Source organism: Melanostigma gelatinosum (genome assembly GCF_949748355.1).
Source record: "Melanostigma gelatinosum genome assembly, chromosome: 18".
In the NCBI taxonomy this organism is placed as follows: Eukaryota; Metazoa; Chordata; class Actinopteri; order Perciformes; family Zoarcidae; genus Melanostigma; species Melanostigma gelatinosum.
In genome coordinates, this window is record NC_136651.1 from 1828916 (window position 1) to 1852249 (window position 23334).

The window sequence follows — 23334 nt, forward strand, 5'->3', positions numbered from 1 at the left end:
ATGATTCAACATATAGATTCCTACCAAAATAAGAGACTGAATCATGTGTTCACTCTGTACGTGAGGAGAACTCCTCATGCGCTTCCAATAATTCCCGTTGAGTTCTGTGATAAAAACCAACAATGAATGAGTGAATGAACTGATGTATGAAGGTATTTACACGGATTATAAGTTTACAGTGTTTTAAGGAGTAAAAACTCCTGAGGACCTTCATTTGTGTGGACAAATGAATGGACTGTAAGATATTAACCTATTTCAATGGATTATATGCAGTTAAAAATATTTCCACTTGAAATGAAAAGTTAAGTCCTCTCACGGTTTAAATCAAAGGATCATTTTTATGGTTTTTAGTCACTTTTAAAAGTCTCCGTCTAAGGACTGACATCAGCACCATATGACTGGTTAAATCTTCTTCTTCTTGTTATTATTATTGTAAATAAAAAAATATTTTTTCATTTTGATTTATTTGTATTCGCAAGATCACCATGAACGGAGCTGAAATACTAAACGTGTACATTATAGGTGTGCGTGTGTGTGTGTGTATGCGTGTGTGTGTGTATGCGTGTGTGTGTGTGTGTATGTGTGTGTGTGTGCGTGTGTGTGTGTGTGTGAATGTCAGGAGATGATGATTGTCCTCTGAATGTTGGAGTCTCATCAGGTCGACCTAGAGTCAACAGTATCAGTGTTATCATCCTACACAGATTGTATTGATCCTGTGCACCAAGCACACACACACACACACACACACACACACACTCACACACACACACACACACACACACACAGTGATAATAACAGCGCTGTGTAACACTCCAACACTGTCCAGGCTCTTATGTGTCGGAGAGGAAATAAATCCCACAATGAGAGGTGTTACCGTGGTGCACTTCCTGGTTGAACTCTCAGTGTCCGTGCCTCATGGCAAGCTTGTGTTAGATTGTGCATGTGATGCTCTTTAACACTGGAGATATCCCACCATATTACCCGCCGTGCGCTGGTGGAGCACCGAGCTCGCTCTGCTCCCTCAGGACTCTGGTGAAGGTCACATTTAACCAGCTGAGATAACACTCGGAGGAGGAGGAGGAGGAGGAAGAGGAGGAGGAGGAGGAAGAGGAAGAAGAGGAGGAAGAGGAGGAGGAGGAGGAAGAGGAGGTAACAGCAGAGAAGGTGCTGATGAACGTGTCGGAGAAATTCACACCTTTGGAACGAAGGTTGTTATTCCGCAATTAACAGATTAATGAGGGCGCGAAGCATTCAGTCATTTTCAACATGATGTGAAGAATTCTTCAAACCGATTATTATCAATTTTATTTAAAGTTCACTTGTTGTTTTGTCTATAAAATGTCTGAAAATAGTGAAAGGAAAATCACAACAGTTGACGTCTTGTTTTGTCTGACCGACGGTCCAAAAAACCCAAAATATTCTTCTATTCGTCTTCAAAATGTCTTGTTTAGTCGGAGCATCGGTCCAAACTTCAAAGATATTCAGTTTACGTTCAAACAAGACAAATAATCGGCAGATTGATCCACAGTGTTTCCGTTTGATTGCTTTATTAATGTAAATTAAACTGCCGTGTGTTTCCTTCTTGCAGAGAAACATCAATGAAACATGCCACAGACGACTCGACTGGTAAATAAAGAGAGAAGTTCAATTCAAACATTCACGACAGATGAAATATGACGTGAATCTTCCCGGTGGATTCTGTGTCATCAGTGAGGAGACTCGACATGTGAAAAGCTGCATATTTGATTCCGTATTTCATTCAGATTATTCTGCCTAGATTACTCTTCTGCTGAAGAGTTTCACTCAAAACCATGAATATGTAATTTCATTTTTTGGGGTTTATTAAAGATAAGGGAGAATTATCAGATTGTGAAACTGCTGAGTGCTGCGTTCATTCATCCTTTGATGCTTGATTCTTCAACATTTTCCCATCAAGCAGATGAAGACTCAACATGTACGCCGGGTCATTCTCGATGTATTCTGTTGTTGTCGTCGATGCTCGTGGTGGACGCCAGCCTCCGGAGCTCCGACAGACCGTTGGTGGCACATATGCCCGCTGAGGCCGGCCACCTGGCACAGTTTTATTCATCTAAATTGTATTTATTTATAAATATTATATTTTATTTTATATGTTGCTTTCTATTTTATACATATATAACGGTTTAGTTATATACCATATATTTTACATTATATTTATTTTAATCTAATTTAATTTAATTTAAATGACTTTATTTCATAAAGATTATATTTTAATTGATATATTTTTTATTTTATGTTATATATTCTATAGTTTATTCTTTATCCAATATATTTTATTTCATAAATATTATATTTTATATATGTTATATTTTTTTATGTATACTATAATTAATTATTATATTTAAACTTTTGCACTATTTTTTCTTTTCACACCTTTTGTAGCAGCATTTGTTGGAGGAAGCCTGAGAACGTCTGCTCCACTGTCATCGTTGTGAATGCGACGAATATAGATTTTAAAACTTAAAATTCTGACTGCTTGGATCGGCATGAAACTCTCCCGGTTTAATTATGGGTAAAAAAGATTACAGACTGTCACAGACCTCCAGCAGCCAAGGCCACTTCCATAAGAGAAATATTATTTGTGTATCCGCCCCGCGATCCGTTCCAAAACTGAATCGGTTCTTTCTTGACCCATGCTAAAACCGTGCTAAAAGTGTAAAAGTATTTTTTAATAATCCTTTTGGTGTTTCCATGTTAAGTTGTGTTTAAGATGTCAGACAGAAAGATTTTAAACGGGAACACAGAACACGGACAAAACAATGGACACAAAAAACAATAACTATCCATCTCCCTCGGGAAGCAACTGAAGGCCACAACTCACATTTTGAATTCCATGTTTGAAGTGATTTTCATCTCCTCAGACCATGACACACACACACACACACACACACACACACACACACACACACACACACACACACATAAACACACCCACACACACCCACACACACGAGTCATCTGAGCTCTGAAACCCTGAGAACCATTTCACAAAAGAACAAAGATAATCCATAATTTGAACCAATGGTGACAGGGCACTCACACACACACACACACACACACCACTGGAACAAGTCAGTTTAGTGCGGGCGACAAGGGGCCTCCGTGCTGATGGGGAAGGTTTAAGTTGAGGCATGATGGTGGATGAAGAGGAAAACACGGGGCAATTATAACTTGACCTAGAAAAACTGGAATAAACTTAATTGTATCTTAAAGTTTTTCAGTTTTAGCTCAAACACAACATGACGGTGATTCACTTCCTCATTGAGAAAAATGAATCACCTTAACGGATAAGGCTGTATATTTTTACAATTGTCAACAAATCCCATAAAAAGAGCCCTCTGTGACATTGAGCTCCATTGACTCATCTACAGCCATGGGAATCTGTACTTTGAGCTAAATGCTAACAGCAGGATGCTAACGTGCTCAAATTGACGGTGTAAATGTCCAGGAATGTTTACTCTGTTCACCATCTTAGTAAAGCACGTTAGCCCTAATTAGGACGAAAACGCATTCATTTTGATTTGGTCATAAACCAAATGGACACATTTAAGACCTGATGATGGCACTCCACGGACAATTCATCCTGAGGGGAACATGAATGTTTTAAACAAATTGAATAGCAATCCATCTACCGTAATCGTTGTCGGGATATTTAAGTCAAATTCCAGAATTGTCAACCTCACGGTGGCACTGGAGGGAAAAGTCAGAGGATCACCAAAGTCATTAGGATTCATCATCTGGGAACCATGAACGTCCAAACCAAACTTCACAGCAATCCATTTGATAGTTGTTGAGATATTTCAGTCTGGATCAAAGTGGTGGACCAACCGACCACCACTGCCATCCACAAAGCTGTGACGCTCGTGTAGCATTACATTCGGTTCATGTCCCCCTGAGGATGCATTAACGCTTTACAGAGCGCCTTCATCTGGTCATTTGTGAACAAATACCTGACGCACGAATGACGTCCCCATCAGCCTCAGCTGGACTTTGCCTTCTACACTTTCTAAAAATAATGTGCACCCTTTTAATAATTACTGTTATTTATAATGACCTCTTGATCAGTATGAATGATCACCATAATTGTCCAACCCTATAATCTTGATATTTTTTGCAGCATCACGATGAGATGAAGAGTCCAGTTGATGACTGGCAGAAGATGTTGCCTCTGATTTATGAGCCTGTTCAATCATTTTAAGTGCACTTTGTAAATAAAAAGAGAAAAGAAATGGAGGCCATACGCTGGGATATGAACCCTATCACATTCAAAGAAAGTGCTCTCTTTGAAGCTCGACCCTCCTCCATCCGCCTCCACAGACATCAGAGTCCCAAATATGTGATCGTTCATTAACCTCAACCTCCCGTCTGCAAATAGCAACACACACACACACACACACACCCTGTCATTAGTGGTTCATTCTGCTTATCTCGCCTCTCTTCTTTCTGTTTTGCTTTGCAGCTCCATTACTCTGAGACTTGCTCTGGTCCCAAATCCTGAGAGGGAACCAGGAAATCCCAAGATCCACGACAAGGACGAAACAATCCCCAAATCCAGTATTTACAGTCATGAGGGGGACGAGGGGTCACGACGAAAACCAAAAGGATGATTCTGTTTCATCACAACTTGGGCCGTATGTTTCTAGGGAAGGCATTACCTCAACAAATGCTGGTCCCCAGAGGATGACTCCCCTTTTGCTCCACCAAGAGGTTGAGTTCAGACTTGAGGGGAGGTGTTTCATGGCGACACTTGTCAACAATTATTGAATGGATTGCCATGAAATTTATTATGGACATTCATGTTCCCCAGAGGATGAATCCTTGATATACACTTAATTAACTTCCTGCCTTTCATCCAGCAACACCAGCAGGTCAAATATGTTTTTCATTTATTCAGCCAAACATCTCTTCATCTACAAGATGGATTGCCTTGAAATTGTGTACAGACATTCATGGTCCCCAGAGGATCAATCTTTGATCTACACTGAAACAACTTCCTGAATTGTAATCGACCACCACCACCAGGTCAAATATTTCTTTATTTAGTCAGCCAAACATCTCGACAAGATAGATTGCATTACAATTTCGTACAGACATTCATGGTCTCCAGGGGACAAATCCTACTGACTTTGGGGATCCCTCGACTTTTACTCGTGCTCCATCATGAGTTTGAGTTCAGACTTGAGGTGAAGTGTTTTAGAGCAAAATTTGACAACAACTATTAAACCGGATTGAAATGATGGTCCCCAGAGGAGGAATCTTTGATCTCCACTGAACTAACTTCCTGCCTTTTCATCTAGCACCACCATCAGGTCAAACATATTTTCATTTATTTCGTGAAACATCTCTACTTCTACAAGATGGATTGAAATTGTGTCCATTCATGGTCACCAGAGGATGAATCATGCTGACTTAGGTGATCCCTTGACATTTCCTCTTTCTCCACCATGAGTTTGAGTTGAGTAGATGTGTTTCAGAGGGAAATTCGTCAACAACTATTCAATGGATTGCCATGAAATTGTGTGCAGACATTCAGGGTCCCCAGAGGATGTATCCTACTGACTTTGGTTAAAACATAACTTTTCCTCTTGCCCCACCATGAGCTTGAGTTCGGAGTGGAGTACTTCAGAGGGAAATGTGTCAACAAACTATTCAATGGATTTCTACGAATGTGTTCATGTCCCCCAGGGGATGAATCATCACAGTAATCCCCCGACCTTCCATCTATAGCAGCGGCATCATGAAGTCAAAATGTTAATGTGTCCGAAACTCTCGTTTATGACCAAATTTCTTCAAAACTACATTCCCAGCAGCCTCAGCTGTACTTTGTGTTTAGTGCTACTGTGAGCATGCTAACACGCTCAACAAAAATGGTGACTTGAAACATCTGTATGTCAATGGCACCCTGTGGAGTTTCTGACCACTTTATTTTTTTTCCCAGCATGCAGGTGATGTGATTCCTGGCAACGGTTTCATCGTGTTTCACTGATCGACAGCCAACGGTACAACACCAACAAACCACATCAATAAAAGGCAGAGAAGAAGAACAACGCTGCAAAATGTTGAAGATATGAAGTAAAAAAAATACTTTTGCAAATGTTTTATGCGTAAGCAAATGCATTCAATACGTTTGTTGTGCCTCGAGGATACACTCAATGTGTTTTGGTGAGTAACACGGACTGTAAAAGGAAACTTTAAATGGAACCACAGGGCGCTTTTAACATTGTTATTGTGAGCATGCTGATGTTGTTAGCACTTAGCTCAAAGCACTGCTGTTTCTAAGCATGGCCTCACAGAGCTGCCAGCTTGGTAATAGACTCTGGTGCAGTCAGACCAACACTTTAAAAAGAGAGTGCACCCGAAGTATTGGGAATATGCTCTCTCTGCAGGCAGGTCAAGTTGTATCAGGAACCCGGAATTGTGATGGATGTTTGCAGCAGCAGTTTGAATATTACATTTTCTCCGTTTATTTGTTTCATCCTCCAAATAAGTTCTGGCTCCTTCAAACGTTGAGCTGTATAGCTGATCAGAAATGACGTCCAAAAGCACCAGAACAAGACCCATGGTTGTAATAAACCGACACTAGCCTTTAAAATCCAGCCATCAGCTGCTGATGCTCCGGTCAGTTGCTGCTAATACCGGGCGGAGACTGAGCGTATGAGCCGAGACCTAAATCCTCATCCTGTGACATTCATTTTCACTCGTTCACACTCTGATAACAGTCACACCACGCCACAGTCAAGTCCACACAGAGTCACTCGCTCATTGTCTGCCTCTGCTGTTATCTTTCTCCTTCCTCTGCAGCTCTCTGCCGGGTCTGGCTGATGTCTTACAGCAGTGTGTGAACCAACACTGCCGAGCAGAAGAAAGACGAAGGAGCATATCTCTCACGATTAATACCAGACAATTAGGCCCGCTCCACTTCTGGGCGAAAATCAAAAGTCATTACGCTCTGCAGGCGAGAGTCTGGGTGTGAGAGACGGTTATTTTGCTGCTGATGTGCACTTTTTATAGCAAACATGTTGTCACAGATGGGAGGCTGCGGGAAGGAGCTTCATCTGCTGCTGCGATAAGGAAGGTAAGGAAAGGGAAGAGAAGAAGAAACGAAGGAGAGAAAAGATCATTTACACCACTTGAAGAGCGATACTGGTCATTCACACCTCCAGCAGGCTGACAGAGCAGCTATTAAAGCAAAGCCACCGTCTGTGACGCACTGTGCAGCAGTCTCGGGGGATTACAGGCATCGTGCATGGTGGTGAGCTGCATGAGCCTCATGTGATGCGGGTCATGAGAGGCCTGATGTAACAAAGGGAAAGTTGTGTTTGAGTTCCCTGCGGTTTGGATGCCGAGCAGCTTCATAGCACGGCAGTGCTGCCCTCTAGTGGCGGAGAACCAACGTTTCATCACATCCTTTGATTTTCTACATGACTCAATAGTGCAGGTTTGGTAGCGAACGCTTTATTTTGAAGTTTCCTGGAAGAAAAATAGAAAAGAAAGTCTGTAATTTGGAGCTAATTATAGGGTTTAATCCACTTGTGTGGATTCAGGTAGTGAGTGAAAGAAGAGACGTTGTTGGTGCCGTCGTGGCAACTATTTCCATTACAGTCCACCTTCAATTCATTCATTCCAGCCAAGGGTGCAATTTCCACTTGGGACAGAACAAAATCATTCATTTGAACCCCACATGTTCAGGGTTTCAGTTGGATTCACCGACTCTAAACATAATCTTTGTCATGTCGAGCTAAGAGAGAGAGGAGGAAGCATCACGCTCAGTGCAGACGCTACATAGATTATCATTTCTCCTAAAATAAGACACTGCTAAGTGAATAAAGCACAGAGTCGAATACAACATCTATCTGTCATAAAGTATCAGGTAAAGACATCGTTTGAAGTCATGTTAGTGTATTAATAATAAAGTGTAATTACTCATATATATATATACATATAAACACAGCCATCACATATTTAAGGTTTTCTTTCTTTTGAGTTTTTTTGTTGAGGACCTTGTGACTTCTTTGTCCGCCCCCCCCCCCCCCCCCCCCCACACACACACACACACACACACACACACACACACACACACACACACACACACACACACACACACACACACACACACACACACACACACACACACACACACACACACACACACACACTTCTGAAAACCAAAGTTAAACCTTTAATTCCAACTAATTGCTGCGTAATGTAGAGAGTTTTCGAGTTAGTGCACAGCAGGTCAGCTGCAATTTGTCTGCAGGCAAGCCCACAATTATACATATATCAAGTTTATATATATATATATATATATATATATATATACACACATATATGGAGCATTTCCTTCAAAGAAGCCAACCACTGTTTATAAAATCAACACAGCTCAGTTCTAACTAAATGTCTCTGAACTTTGTCTCATTATAATTAGCATCAAATCACATTCTGTTCTGGACACTTTCTGGGAAACTTATAAAACGACAGAGCGCTAAAGCGACGCAGGTTTTAGGAATAGAAGGCATCTCAACATACATATCAAGTTATTTACATTTTGGCCACCTCTACTTCAGTCAAACAGTCAAACGTTGCTGATGTTCTGTGAGTTAATGGACTCATAGTTTGAGCTCTGATTCAGTGAGTTTAAAGTTCTTTCTTCAGCCTCTGTGGATGTAAAATGTGCCGCATTGAGTTCACACAGGAAGTGAAGTGAAACGTCTCCCTGCTGGAGACTCATTGTCTCTCCTCACGCTCCGCAGTGAGTCCTGGATTACACCGCCGAGTTCTGCGTGACACCATCTCAGACGTAGCACGAACACGACGTCACCGTCACATGAGAGCATATTCTCTCTCTCTCTCTCTCTCTCTCTCTCTCTCTCTCTCTCTCTCTCTCTCTCTCTCTCTCTCTCTCTCTCTCTCTCTCTCTCTCTCTCTCTCTCTCTCTCTCTCTCTCTCTCTCTCTCTCTCTCTCTCTCTCTCTCTCTCTCTCTCTATGACAGGGGAAGCCTGAGTCGACTCCACGGCCTTCTGCGTAAACAGGCGTAGCTGGCTGCCATCTGGTTGGCCTCCACTTCAGAGCGTGAAGCCCGTTCACCGATGATCTGCCAGAGCAGAATGTTTGGGGTGTTAACCCTAACTCACACCCTCACCATGAAGAGGATCAGCTCAACTTACTGCTGACAGACGTTTAGCCAGACAGGAAGTTCTGGTCTGGTTCTCACCTTTAAAACTCGATGGGATCCTCCAGGATAAATAAAGAATTCACTTCTACCAGAAATAATATTGCCTTTTTATATGTTATATACATAAGAAATACTATCATCAATCTACAATCATTCACCGTGTGAATCATCAATTCACACGGCTCTATATCACCAAAGGTAAGTGAGGAATATCTTCCTATGCAGCTGTTCACTCATCAGTTCAGAGAGTTGATGGGTCGAAGTTGTGACCAGAATTAGTCAGTTGTTGGAGGATTGAGTCCTGAAATAGCTCAGGAAAATGGCCCCCACCCCGATGTACGAGCTGGGGGTGTAAGGTCAGGAACACTTCAAGCTTGCTTATCGTGAAACAGATCACACATCTGCTGCGCTGCCTCCTTCCTCCTCTCCGGGACAAACACACGTCTTTATCTGTGAGACCAACAAAGCCAATGTGGCGAGGCAAAGGTTTTCCCAGACTGCTTTGAGCTTCAGGATCTCAATAAATGCACCTGCATGTGTATGTGTGTGTGGGGGGGGGGGGGGGGGGGGGGGGGGGGCTCTAACGCTTTCTCAAAAACCACACAGAGCAAGTGTGCGGATGACAGCAGAACATTCAAACACAAACAGTCGGTCTGTGGGAGAAAAACACTCAGCCGCTTTCCGCTGCTGCAGCAGTTTCACTTCTGCGAGTTTCATTTGAATCACAAAGAAGCAAAAAGGCTTTTTCTCAAAGCGTCGACACTGAATGCACGACAGACAAATGAAAAGGAGAGAAAAAAAGATAAAGCTGCACAAAACGAGAAGAAAACAACATTAAAATGCAAAGACGTTGAGTAATTCTGCACCGCGTCGATATCCAGAGAAGCACACAAACATACACAACCTTTGACCAGTTACACCCTCCAGTTCCCATGACCGCGTTGTGTGTGTGTGTGTGTGTGTGATACAGCGAGTGTGTGTTGTGCCAACAGACTGTGGGAGGCAAACAGAAGAGAATAAAAGAAAAGAGAAAGAGAGCAAAGCCGAGCGAGAGCGAAGAGCAGAAAGAGAGAAGCGAAGCCGAAGCGCTCTGAAGGACTCGCTCTCATTGCGACTTCATTCGTCTCCACCTTGCATTTGACCCACGGAGAACACACACACACACACACACACACACACACACACACAGGAATGCTGCTTCTGTTATTGTCTTCAAATGCTAAACTCAGGCCAAGGCCTCGCCAGGGTTTGAAAAACAAAATAACAGCCGTGCAAAGCTCTCTCACACACACACACACACTCACACACACACACACACAAAATACCACTTCCGTCCATTCTTTCGCACAGAGAAAGGAAGTCGAAGCTGGCCCGGCCCCAGACGTCCAACCGTCCAGACGTCCCCCCCCCCATCACTTGGTGGTCACTTCAAGTGTACTTCAAGTGTAAAGAAGTACTTGATGTTTTTCTGCTAAATCTGCTGGAAATGTGAAATAATTCTCTCTCACACGTCACTTGAAATTAAAGCTATAAGTTCATTTTATGTCAGAACTTCACAGGCAATCTCACCGTGTATGTAAATCAGAATATATCATCACAAATCAAGGCACCAGTGGTGGAAGAAGTACTCAGATCTTTGACATAAAAGGTAAATGCTGAATTAGATATTCAGAGGATTTATGTTGCAGCAAACTATTATCTTCGTAAAGTAGTGATGTGTACCTGAGCAGAGGATGAAGTCACTCTGTGTGTTTTTATCAGAGCTTCACTGTGCTTTGTTTACTTTGCAGATGTTACCGCCGCTAGCCGCTAACCGCTAGCAGCTAGCAGCTAGCAGCTAGCCGCTAGCCGCTAGCTCAGCCGTCGCCATGTTGAGAGCCCAGTGGAGGCAATAGATCTGCTCTGAATTTCGTGTTTAGCACATTTACGTAAAAGTATCAACACCACAGCGTAGAAACACTAAAGTAAAAGTCCTGCACTCAAGTTCTCCGACACGCTCGTGAAACTGTGGCAACGTGAGTTGCAGTAGTTTAAAACTCTGGTGCCACCAGAACAGGTACCTCAAAATTGTACTTAAGTACAGAACTTGATTGATTGTACGATGCACACGCAACGTTTCTTGATCGTAATAAACCATAAATAATAAGAAGCTACCGACCAGATATCAGTTCTGAGCAACGATTTGGAAGCACAGCTGCAGTATTACTGGATCAATGGTTCTGACTCACAACTACATGTCAGATATATATGTCCTATATGTCATATTGTCCGACCCTACGTCTTCATTGTTGTCTTCCTCTGATGATGTGCAGCTACTGAAAGCACGGATGCGTCAGCAAACATCGTAGTCTGGCTCCTTGTTCAGCTCTCCGTCATCACACTGGATCTCTTAGTGCCAGCATATTTACACATGATGCTGAGTTATGTATGTGTGTGTGTGTGTGTGTGTGTGTGTGTGCGTGCTGTACCCATTTCAAATGCACTTGTCAAACAAACAAAGAAAGAGTGTTCAGCACAAGCTCAACATTAAAAGCACAACGTGTTGTCTGAATGGAGGGATCGTGTTCAGTCCAAACTACACCACAAACAAGCTGCCGACAGAATCCAGGAGGCAAAGATGGGAAATACCGACTTGCTTTTTTTCCGAGCAGCCAATTACAGATTGTCAGGACAAACACAAGCATGCAGCAACATCATCCTGTGTTGAAGACTTGAAACTAGAGATTGAGACATAAATTCATGTTTACTGAGGTAATAAATCAAGAGAGAAGTAGAGTCATTTTCTCATAGACTTCTATACAACCAGAGGAGTCGCCCCCTGGTGGCTACTAGAGAGAATGCAGCTTTAACACGTAAGCGTTGATTTATTCATCACGTAACGTCCGTACTGAACTAACGCCACTTCTGTAGTTATTTCAACCCAAACTAGGATATTTTCCGAAACCTAACCAAGGAGTTGTGTTGCTTAAACCGAACTCAGCTGTTTCCTGTGAGGACGGAAGTTTATCATTCCGCGGCTCTTACCTTGGGCCATTTGGGGTTGATGAGGCGTGCTTTGACAGCGTCGTCCAGAGCGGTGCTGTACTGACCCAGTCGGAGGAAGGCGGCGGAGCGGTTGCTGTACAGGATGCAGTTCTGTGGGTCGGCGGTGAGGGCCTCGCTGTAGAGACGCACAGCCAGAGCGTACTCCCCCTGCTGGCAGGCCTGGTTACTGCGGCGCACTCGCTCAAGGAACTCTGCTTTGCTGAGGCCTGACGGACTGGGGGGGGCGGCCGGACGGTCGACCCTTTTCACCGACGGGGCTGAAGGGATCAGGGGGGAGGAAGAGGAGGAGGAGGAAGAGGGAGGAGGGTTGGTGGTTCTGCTGGTGGAGCGAGAACCAAACAGAGAGAACTGAGGAGCAGAAAGGGAGGACAAGGAGAGCAGACGTTGGTTCATTTCTTCAACAATTATCCCATCAACAGAAACAACTTTCATATTGGGAAACTGGAAAACTTCAAACTGGTTCCAACAGACGAGTCTTTGTCATGTAGTGATTACAAAGATATATAGATATATTATATATTATATTGAAAGAAATTTAAGTTAAAAAATGCCAAAGATGTGTTTTGAAACAGTTACACAAGATCGTGTCTCATTCAGGTTAAAATGATGACATCAGACCGACCCAAAGAGAAAAGGCCTTTTGCTCATAGTGTTGTTGAAACAAGACAGCCAGTGAATGTGCTTCTGGCTGCAGTTACATCAATTATAAAAGAAATAAAAGAACAGGATGGCACTGAAACTTCAGCAGCCTGATTTGCACGATACGATGCTGTAGTTTGCCAGCAAATGGGACACCAAACTGCTGCGTGCACTTTTGTGCTCTGCTCGGTGGTGACGGAGTGAACTCCTCTGAGACGCAGAGAGAGAAGGAGTGAGACCGAGACTCAGATGTTCTTCTGTTCTTCTCATTCAAACTGTGTGTCAAATGTGCTCACTGAGGTTTCCTTCTCTGCAGCTTTCACGCCTCCCTCCCTGATCTGGTGTTTCCAAATGTGTCCTTTCACCAGAGCTTACGCCAAGGCCTTCATTTTCTCTCTCTATTCCCTTCACACACACACACACACTTAAAATATGCAGACTGGAAGGATTCCTAAAACTTGCAAATGCATCACCCCAACGGCTTTGAGCGGGAGGCGAGGACAGCTCAACGCGACTCACTTTACATAAAACTGCAAGAAAACTTCAGGATGTTCACAGTCTCAGGAGTGTGCCATGAGAACTAATGCAGGAGACGCACCAGGCATCGACTGTGTGCAGGGTGAGACACTGAACAGAGCAAAGAAAGTTTACCGAGAAGAAACTTTATTGAGGAAACTCGTGCACGAGAAAAACAAGTACGTGTCCGAAATATAGCAGCGTATCCTCTTTGCATGACATCTTACGAATATGTTACTACTCATTGCTGTGTGTTGTTTCCAATGAAAGTCCAGCTACACGTGTCTATTCGCGCTCTTTACGTGCATACAGTATTTTCAAAATAAAGGTCCCTGTTCACAGGAAACTATTTATTTAAGTTTAGAGAAAAAAATGACTTCGTTGGGTTTTGGGTTAAGTTATTTACGGAATTGGCGTTATTTAAGTTCGGATGTTATGTGACAATTCAATCAACTTTGATCCCAACAAGACTCTCACCTGGTTAAATAAAAAACAACAGCAATACAGTTCTAGTGGGAAGAAACACTGATTTTTTACCATGCAGAGTACAATCTTTGTGTTTTGGCCGGTTGAACCAACAAAACTGTTTAAGAACATCAATGTCAGTATTTATAAACTTATTTTCTGGATTTACACAAAAGAATAATCAGCAGATTACAGTGTTCGATAATATCAAACAATCAGTCGTTGCATCTAAAGTGGAGCAGTTCTGTCAAACGAAGAACGGCTTCTGAACTCGACGAAACTCAAAGTAAAATAACTGAGTCACAACTTCTACATTTGAATTAAATGTTCCCATTTAATCCAACATAAACAAGCATGTGCCTCTCGAGTTATTGGGTTTCTCTCATTTATGTAGTGTTGGTCAGTCATCTGTTCATGCATCTTATTGTCTTTCAGCCTTTGGAGCGTGACAATCTGCTGAAAATTCATTCTAATCACAGTTCATTAGCTGCTCTCTACTGTTACTGTTACACATTGAATATAACATGAAATATCCATCAAATAGAGATAAAGTTAAAGAAGAATACTTTTCTATTCAGGAAACTTTAACTGGACTTTAAAACAGTTCAGTTCTTCAAATGTCCTCACATGGATTCCAAGTGTGAACTGTATCAAATATCTGTGAACGACTGAGTGCAACCTCGTCTATCTGGATGAGAGTCGCTTTGTCACGCGTCTGTTTGATTCATGTAGCAGCTCATTAAAAGTGCTGCCACACACACACACACACACACACACACACACACACACACACACACACACACACACACACACACACACACACACACACACACACACACACACACACACACACACACACACACACACACACACACACACACAGTTGACACACAGCATTAAGTCACCTAGCAGGACATTTCCACTGTTGTTTGTGTCATTGCTGATGTATGCAGCGGTGGAAGAAGTAATTTGATCTTTCAGTTTCGTAAACGTAGTGAAACCACAGTGGAAAAAACTTTGTTACGAGTAAAAGTCCTGCATTTAAAATGTGTCTTGAGTTAAAGTACAAAAGTATTTTTGCATCAAAATATACTTCAAGGAACAAAAATGAAAGTATTTTGCAGAAAAGCCCATTTCAGAACATTATTATTATTATTATTATTATTTTAATAATACAGCTGGCCTGATCTTTATTGATTTATTTATATTTTTCAAATTATACTGCTTGGTAGCTTGTAAATTTGTCCTTAAGAAGTTTTCTTTGATTATATTTTGTATAATTCATCTGAACCTGCAGAGTAACTTCACTTATCAAATAAACTGCAATATGGTAAAAAAGTACAATATTTGCCTCTGAGATGTAGTGGAGTAAAGTATTATATTGAGAAAAAAGTGTGAATGGGAATTTACGCACACACACACACACACACACACACACACACACACGCACACACACACACACGCACTTCCCCTGTCTCCTGTCTCACTCTCTGCCGGGTCAGAGGGAGAACATTCCTGGAGAACAGAGACACCGACACAAACCGGGGGGCTGAAGACCTGAAGGAGAGGAAGCCGTGTCCCTGAACGCAGCGCTTTGATCTGTTAATAGCAGTCACATCGTAGGGGGAGACATTGAAGGCATCACACTGTTATTAGTTGTGATCATATTTAGCTCCTCCTTTACCAGCTGTGATATTAGAGCTGACGAGATAAGTTGATGAATCGATAAACAGGAAGTTGATTGAATATTTTGATAATCGACTGATGGTTTCAGTCCTTTATAGGCTTCATTTCCTGGTTCCAGCCTCTCAAATGTGATGCTTTTCTTTGTCGATAACAGTTAACTGAGTACTCATTAAGCACTGGTGGAAAGTACTCAAGTACATTTACTTTGGTGCAATCTTGAGGTACTTTAACTTTACTTGTGTATTTCAACTGTATGCTACTTTACACTTCTAATCACAGAAATAGTTTACTCCAGCTTTCCCAATGATATCATGTATATAATAACCATTCTGCCCAACAAGGACTTTTAATACTTTAAGTATATCATGCTGTTAATACTACTCCTAATTCAGAGGAATCTTGTGTACTTTTACTTGTAGCAGAGTAGTTCTGCACTTTTACCTGAGAAAAACATCAGAGTAACTCCCTCTTCCACCACTGTCATGAAGGCATTCATCACCAGTTCTTCTTCTTATGTTAACACACAATCAATTCACAGAGAAAACAAGAAGATGTGTTGTATGTGAAGGGGGCGAGAGGCGGCTTAACGTGTGCAAACTCCAGCCAGTGGTTTCTAATCAATCCTGCAGGATGCCAGTTCATCATGACAACCAACTTTTCCTTTCTTCTCTCAGCCTCCTGCAGCAGACCAGACACAGCGGCGGCTCCGTGGAACCACCAGATAAAACACGCGGCGCTCGTTCCCCCACTTTTACCTTTTCTTTCCTCGTTCTGTTCTTTTCCATCCTGCTCTCGGCTAAATCCGGCAGCGACGAACGTTCATCCCAGTGAGGACAGGACAGGAAAAAACACACCATCCAGAAAAGAAGAGCACAATACGAGCCTCCACCGCGGACCGGAGTTGATCCGCTTTTGACGTTATCGATCCGATGCGGAGACTTGTGCGCTACGGAGAGATCCTGCGAACTTTTTCCTGGAGGAAGTGAATCCAGAGTATGTGCGCCATGTTCCCACAGCCGAGCTTCTCCTCCCCACAGCGGAGCGTTTGTCCGGTGAGGGAGGCGGGGATCCGGTCGGCTCCACGGCCTTCAGCCTTCAGCACGGTTTCAATTACTTCTCATGACGTCAGAGGAGTTGAGTTCCCTGACAGACGTTCATTACAGCGGCCTGTTGCTGCTTCTTGTGCGTTTCTCTTGTGGAATAAAAGAACAGTTTATGTTTTTATTTTTTACGTTTACTTCGTCAAACAAACACCAACAAGACAATCCATAATTAAACACATGTAGCATTTGCTGTTTAAATGGCAGGAAACAAATAGTGTTTTTAAGACATTATACATTTTTTTATAAATGAATCAACATTTTGGGAGACTTTTTTTAAGTGGAACGATTGATCCCACTGGTGTTTATTAGTGACTTATGATGCTACAGGCTTAGCTTAGCTTAGCATAAAGACTGGAAACGGGGAAACAGCTCGCCTGGCTCTGTCTAAAACTTAAAATGAAGTCATTTACAGCAATTGTAGTTTTACACAATTTGTTTGCACGGATTAAAACAAAGATACGCGTTAGAGGTGCTCGTAGCTCGTTTTCTTTTAGCATTGTACAGAGCCAAGCTAACGTTAGCTGTTTCTACCCAGCTTACGGTCTTTATGCTAAACAAGGCTAATCAGCTAGCTTCATATTTACAGTACAAATATCATACATAATACGTAGAAAAACCCAAGTGTAAAAACAACAATTTGCTGTTATACAAGCTAGGATAGTTGCCAACTCATCCCAGTCTTTACGCTAAGCTAGGCTAACTGGTGAGCTTTTTATTACTATACAGACATACACAGTGCGTAAAAACAACAATTTGTTAGTGCTGAGCTAAGCTAACCTGCTATAGCTTCATATTCAGCAATCAGACCCAACGTGTTGTTGATTTACTCATCTCACTCTCAACCAGAAAGAAAAATCCCAAAATATCAAACTATTCTTTTAAGTCGTACAGTGTGTTCTTGCATCATAAACCAAATATTTCACCAAGTGTCTTCCTACAGATATTTACAGAATTGTTTTTCATACTTTAGCTTTGCTAATAACATAATTTGTATTTATATACAACTCATACAACACAGTAGCCTAAAAATATTCACAAATCGGGCTTTAAACAGTGGAGACTACTGACGTATTACTGCATAAAAAGGTTGGTAAACTCATTATCTCAAGGAAAAGTTACACCGATATCAAACTCACAGACCCTTTTCATGGCAGACATTTTGACATTTAGTCGAGTCTACAGCCATATTCAATGCTAATGTCAACATGCTAATAACAAAGCTAACATACCAATGTTTAGCAGGTGATGTTTATCATGTTCACCATTTTGGTTTAGCGTGTTAGCGTGCTAATATTTGCTAATTAGCTCTGAATAAAAAGTACAACTGAGGCCGATGGAAATGTCATTGGTTTCGGAGAAAGTCTTAAAACCGCATATGTCAACCTCATGTTGGCACAAGAGTAAAAAGTTAGTGGATGATTTAAATCGGTAGGATTCATCCTCTGGGGACCATGAATGTCTGTATCAAATTGCATGGCAATTCATCCAGTGTTTGTTGAGATATTCCCGACAACCATCACCAGAGTTAAAGAAGAAAGCACAGATATAACTATTCACTGTAATGGTGCCTCAGTTGTGTTCAGTGTCCCGGGAGGTTATTCCAGTAAGCTAGCATGCATGATAGCAGCGCTCTTGAACTGGCACACCTGAATGAACTAATATTAAAGTCATACCTGTGCTGTTGCTTTTAAGACACGTCAAAATATCTGCTGTGAAAGGGGGTTTGTTGTTCTTGAGGGAAAAGTTTCTTCCAACAATTCGGTCAAAACTGAGTTCTATTACGATTCTGATGTGGACGATATCAACACATTATATTACAACATTATACGGAGACCCAAAGTGTTCAATATTAAGTCAATAGATTGTTATATGACGCAGATAAAAACATGTTGTATGATCATGGAAAGTTTTAAAACTCAGCTCTTTATCAAGATTTGTTTACAATTTGTCGCAGGTCATTTTTATTACAACGTAGCAGTTTTTAGGCCTTTAAATTCATAAACTTTCTGTTTCGTCGGTTTGTTTTTTGTGATCTTGTTGGAAATAAGAGTTAACAAAAATATGTTCCTTGGGATGGTGTTGTTTGTTGGTCCATGAATAAATTAAATCAGACTAAGCTTAAAATGATCTGTCTGGTCATTGAAAACAAACTAATATCTCGTCACACTGACAGCTGACCCACGTGCATCCGGACCCTGTGTTCTGGTCCTGTTCCGGTTGAGTCTGGCCCGGACCACCCGGAGACACAGTTTGTGGAGCCGGACAGTTCCGTCTTTCCTCTTCGCTCTCCTCACGTTTGGCCTCCTGACCTTCAGTGTGACGGCCTGTAGATGGCGCCGCTCCTCCGTGTCTGCTCGGCTCCTCTGGTCCTCCTGAGGAAGCTCTGCTCTCACTAGAACTGCTGTACAGCTGTGCAACAAAGAAGAAGAAACGGTTGTTTTATCATGCCGTCACTTTAACTTTTTGAGGTATTTGTACTAGAGTAGTTCCATTTAATGCTACTTTATGCTTACATTTCAGAAGGACATATTGTACGATACTGTAAGGATCCAAGTCGTTCTTCAATCACAGACATACATCCACAACTGTCTCTGCATACTTACATCTTTCCTGCTGTGCAGTCCGGTGTCAGGAAGCAGGATTGAGACACACGTCCCAGCAGGATAGTCTGTACTTCGGTCAGTTGTCTCTGTTTAGCCAAAGTCTGGAATACTCTGGTGAGGACAGACCAACACGTCAGAGACCAACAGACACAAAAGAGAGAGACCATGTGTGCAAACATGAGATTATGATCATGTCCAAGGCCGGCAAATCATTTCTGTGCAGATTGAGAGAACCCACACACCTGATGTGACCGTGACTCTGAGCGTATGTGTGCACTGCGTGTGGCCTACTTCTGTGTTGTGACCCATCGCACCACGTCTGTCTGTCTCGCACAGACATGAAGGTGAGTGCACCGGCATCACCATGTCTGTATAAACTCTGCAAACAGCCCTGTTTACTGTCGACATGATGTGACACACACCCCCCCCCCCATGCCTCTGAATTTCATCCTGTCATCGCCTCCTAGTGTGCATTGTAACTCAATTAGAAAAATAAAACGATGCTGAAACTCCCGTGTGGACGGAGATTGTTTTTGTTTTAAAACCCCGGTTTTAAACGTATTAGTGTGGATGTAGCCTCATAATGCGAACAAAAGAATGTGGATTCTTGGTATGATTGGTGTTGTCTTTGTTTACCTGCTGGTACAGTTGCAGTGGTACAGCGTCCTGGCCGCTGGGTTGTGGAGGCCATGTTTCTTCTGCTGGGGAAGGATCTTCTTCCTGCACTCATCGAGGTCCTTGTAGACGGCACATGACAGCTGCTCCTCTGTGAAGCGTATAAAGACCTCCAGCCCGTTAATGTGGTTCAGAAATATAAACTGGAGTGACGCGATCTTCTACCACTAAACTGCATTTTCAATTAAGATTCGAGGGAAACATATTTTCTCCCGGATTAAACCGTTTCAAACACATGGTTCACGTTGTAAATTGAAACAAAATTAAAAAAAGGCTAAAAGCCACTTGGTTGGATTTAGATACCTGTGATACTCAGCCCAGACAGAGTTTGTTGTTCGGCAGGTAAAGTGTTCATCCGATCGTCTCCACCCTCGGGTGCGGCTCCTGTGAGTCCCTCTGATGTGGAGGTGGTGACGTTGGTAACGGGGGCGACGGAGGCCGAGCGGGAGTTGGATGAAGGTGCAGGGAGGGTGGATGCTGCAGCAGCGGCGGAGTCTGACGTCTCCAGCATCTCTGTGGGTACCGTGGTGGTGACCGCGGAGCTGTTCACGCTGACCCCCGTGGGACTGGGAGCGTCGTACAGCGTGGGGGGATGCACCTCAGCGTACAGAGCCATTTCAGTCACTTTACACCTGCAGGTCACAGCAGACGCGGAAATGATTTAAATGACCGGCTTCAAATGGCAATTTCAGATACTTTGCACATATTTGGTAGATTAGTAGTGTACAGTAGTACTGCATCATATCATATAAATATATGTTTTCATGTAAAAGTATAGCAACTAAAAAGATCAGATAAATGTGGAGTTCAATATGATCTGAGATGTCGTGGAGTAGAAGTATAAAGTAGCGTAAAATGGGAACAGTCAAGCACAGTGGTGGACAAACCAACATTTTCTATCCTAAAAGTCCTCCGAAGCACAAATGTCTTCCTTTGTGCTCTAAACACAACCCTACACACACACACACACACACACACACACACACACACACACACACACACACACACACACACACACACACCACCGTGTCACTCAATAAATGAGAACTGTACTTACATGCCAAACCAGTTTCTTTCCATGCACTGGATTCGGTGGGAGAACTCAAAGCAGTGCACATGCAGCAGGTTGAAGAAGGTGTATCCCACCACATCAGATATGCTGTCATTGGCCTGCGCCAGGCAGCTGTGAAGCCTGCAGCACCGATCATGTTGGTTAAAAAAAGGAAACAACAAATGGTACCGACATTTGGTTTAGATTGAAGGTATTCAAGCTCCTACTTGTTGTCGCAGTCACAGTGAGACATGGTGAACAAGTGGCTGTTGAAGACACCAAACTGGGAGTGAAAGGACGGGATGGTGTGTTTGCACTGGTCGTGTTCACGGCAGCAGCTGTCAGTCTCTGCAAAGACTCCTGAGGGACAGAGTCGGATCAATTACAAGATGATTCATATTATTACCACAACCTGATCACCATATCCAGTCTGATGAAATATGAAGTTGAGATATGATTTACTACCTTTCTGTTAACGCTCAGGCTGCTGATCTCATGCAAAACATTTTATTGTGGTTCATTTATTACCGATCCCAGCTTGAACATTTTTCTGTTCATAATTATTATTTATATATTTGAAGTGTTTCCTGCTTTCTACCGCAGCTGCACAACAATTTCCCTCCGAATAATTAAAGTTCCATCTTATCTTATCTTAAAAAGGTCCTTGCATCTTCAGTCATTTACCGACGAGCTTTCTGAAGCAGCTGTTCATTTAAACTGTGCAGTGTTGTTGTATTCGCTTTGTGTAAAGACTTGTACTGACATGTTAACATGTGTGAGGCACATGCAAACCCACAGTATCACACAGCGTCTTCTTCTGTGTTCATCCTGATGTCATAGAACTTTACAGAAGTTCAGAACATTGAGTTTCTAAAGTTGTATTTAGTTTGTTTTACAGTCACATGATTCAGGTCATAAGATTTTCCTCGAGATTTTTGTGACACCGAGATCGAAAAGTGGCCGATGGTATGCCACTGTTTTCCCCTGGAGTGGTTTACCTGTCCCTGGAGGAATGCTGTTCAGCGGTGTGTCCCTACAGATCAGATCCATCTCATGCAGTCTATGGTGGTCACATTTGTTTGCTTGGAGTTGATGACATACCCATGCCTGTCAATAATGTAATGATGTTCAAGGAAACACAAGTGTTGTCAATTTAGGTTTCAAACTTTAGAGAAAAATCTCCTTTGCGAATGTTGTATGAGGAAGTAACTCAACAAGTTTGATTCAGCACAAAGAGAGACACAACTGGACTTTGTGAGAAACACTGAATTGTATGAAATCAGTTTGTTTCCATTTAAGTGACACGACTTCAATCATTTTAATTTCTTTGGCTATTGAGTTGCATCATGGGAAGTTTAGGATCCAGTGTTGTGGGGCTAAAACTCTCTCTCTACAGCCTGTAAAGCCTTTCAGGGTCATTTGTACGTCTGAAGAGTCAAGTCAATCTCATTTATTTCACATGAACTAGATGGGCTATGTTTGTGTTCTCATCCCTTTCATCACATTGTGACTGTCCTACATACTTATCAAATAAAGTATGAAGACAACTTACCCAAATCTGCATATGATGGCGCCTTGCTGCCGGAACCGCACCACAGAGTCCCCGGTATAATGAAACCGCGCTTTACGCGCTGATGGGTCCTGACCTCTGTGTGTTCACCGACGCTCTTCCCCGTGCGCTCCCGGCGCTCGCCGACCCCTGGAGAAGGCACAGAGACGCACAACTCCTCTGCCTCCAACATGGATTCCACGTCGATATTTTCGTCTGGATGATCGGAGAACTCCTGCGTGCGCTCCCAGCACGCAGAGAAATAGTTTTGGATCACTGCTGCGTCGTCGCTCCAAGCGCACCTGAGCAGAGCGCGCTCCCCGGACCAGACGCTGTGGTAGAGCCGCAGGGATGCAGAGGCCTGCCGGGGGTCGCTCCGGAGGAAACTGTAGTGCACTTCTGCATTTGGAAAAACTTTCGTCCAGCTGCAGATCGAGGTTTCTGCAGCAGTCCAGCTCAGGAGCGATGATAACAAAACGAGGGAGAGAAGAGGAGCGATGTGCGTCATGGTGGCGCGTCGGATAAACACAACATCCAAATCAACCTGAATCATGTGACCTGTCAGTTCAGTCAAACATCATTCCCCTCTCCCTCTCACGCCCACATCACTGACAGTGACCATGACATATTGATTAACACCCGCGCGCGCGCGCACACACACACACAAATGTGACCAATAGGTCGTATTGATAAGTGGCACACACACCTCAATTTGAATGTGACAAACGAATCAATATGTATTGATTGATAAATGGCAGATGAGACACACAGTTATTTATTTGAGTCCACA

The 23334-nt window shown here is 42.7% G+C and overlaps 2 protein-coding genes across 2 annotated transcripts in view; both read right to left on the minus strand.

The window, feature by feature from the left end:
• ttc28 (tetratricopeptide repeat domain 28) overlaps window positions 1–16590 on the minus strand; it is an 82004-nt gene extending 65414 nt beyond the window's left edge. Inside the window, exons 1-2 of the mRNA XM_079289553.1 lie at window positions 16319–16590; window positions 12237–12605 (exon numbers count right to left, since the gene is read on the minus strand). Of these exons, the coding sequence (XP_079145679.1) occupies window positions 12237–12605; window positions 16319–16348 (399 nt within the window). The 5' untranslated portion in view covers window positions 16349–16590. The remainder of the gene's footprint in view (window positions 1–12236; window positions 12606–16318) is intronic.
• Window positions 16510–23052, minus strand: pla2g3 (phospholipase A2 group III; the record flags this gene model as incomplete). The annotated part of the gene is made up of 8 exons (XM_079289349.1): window positions 16510–16676; window positions 18849–19075; window positions 19270–19380; window positions 19906–20035; window positions 20248–20576; window positions 21002–21136; window positions 21223–21355; window positions 22548–23052. The coding sequence occupies 8 exons, from the start codon at window positions 23050–23052 to the stop codon at window positions 16510–16512; spliced, it is 1737 nt and encodes a 578-aa protein (XP_079145475.1).
• Window positions 23053–23334: the final 282 nt, after the last annotated feature.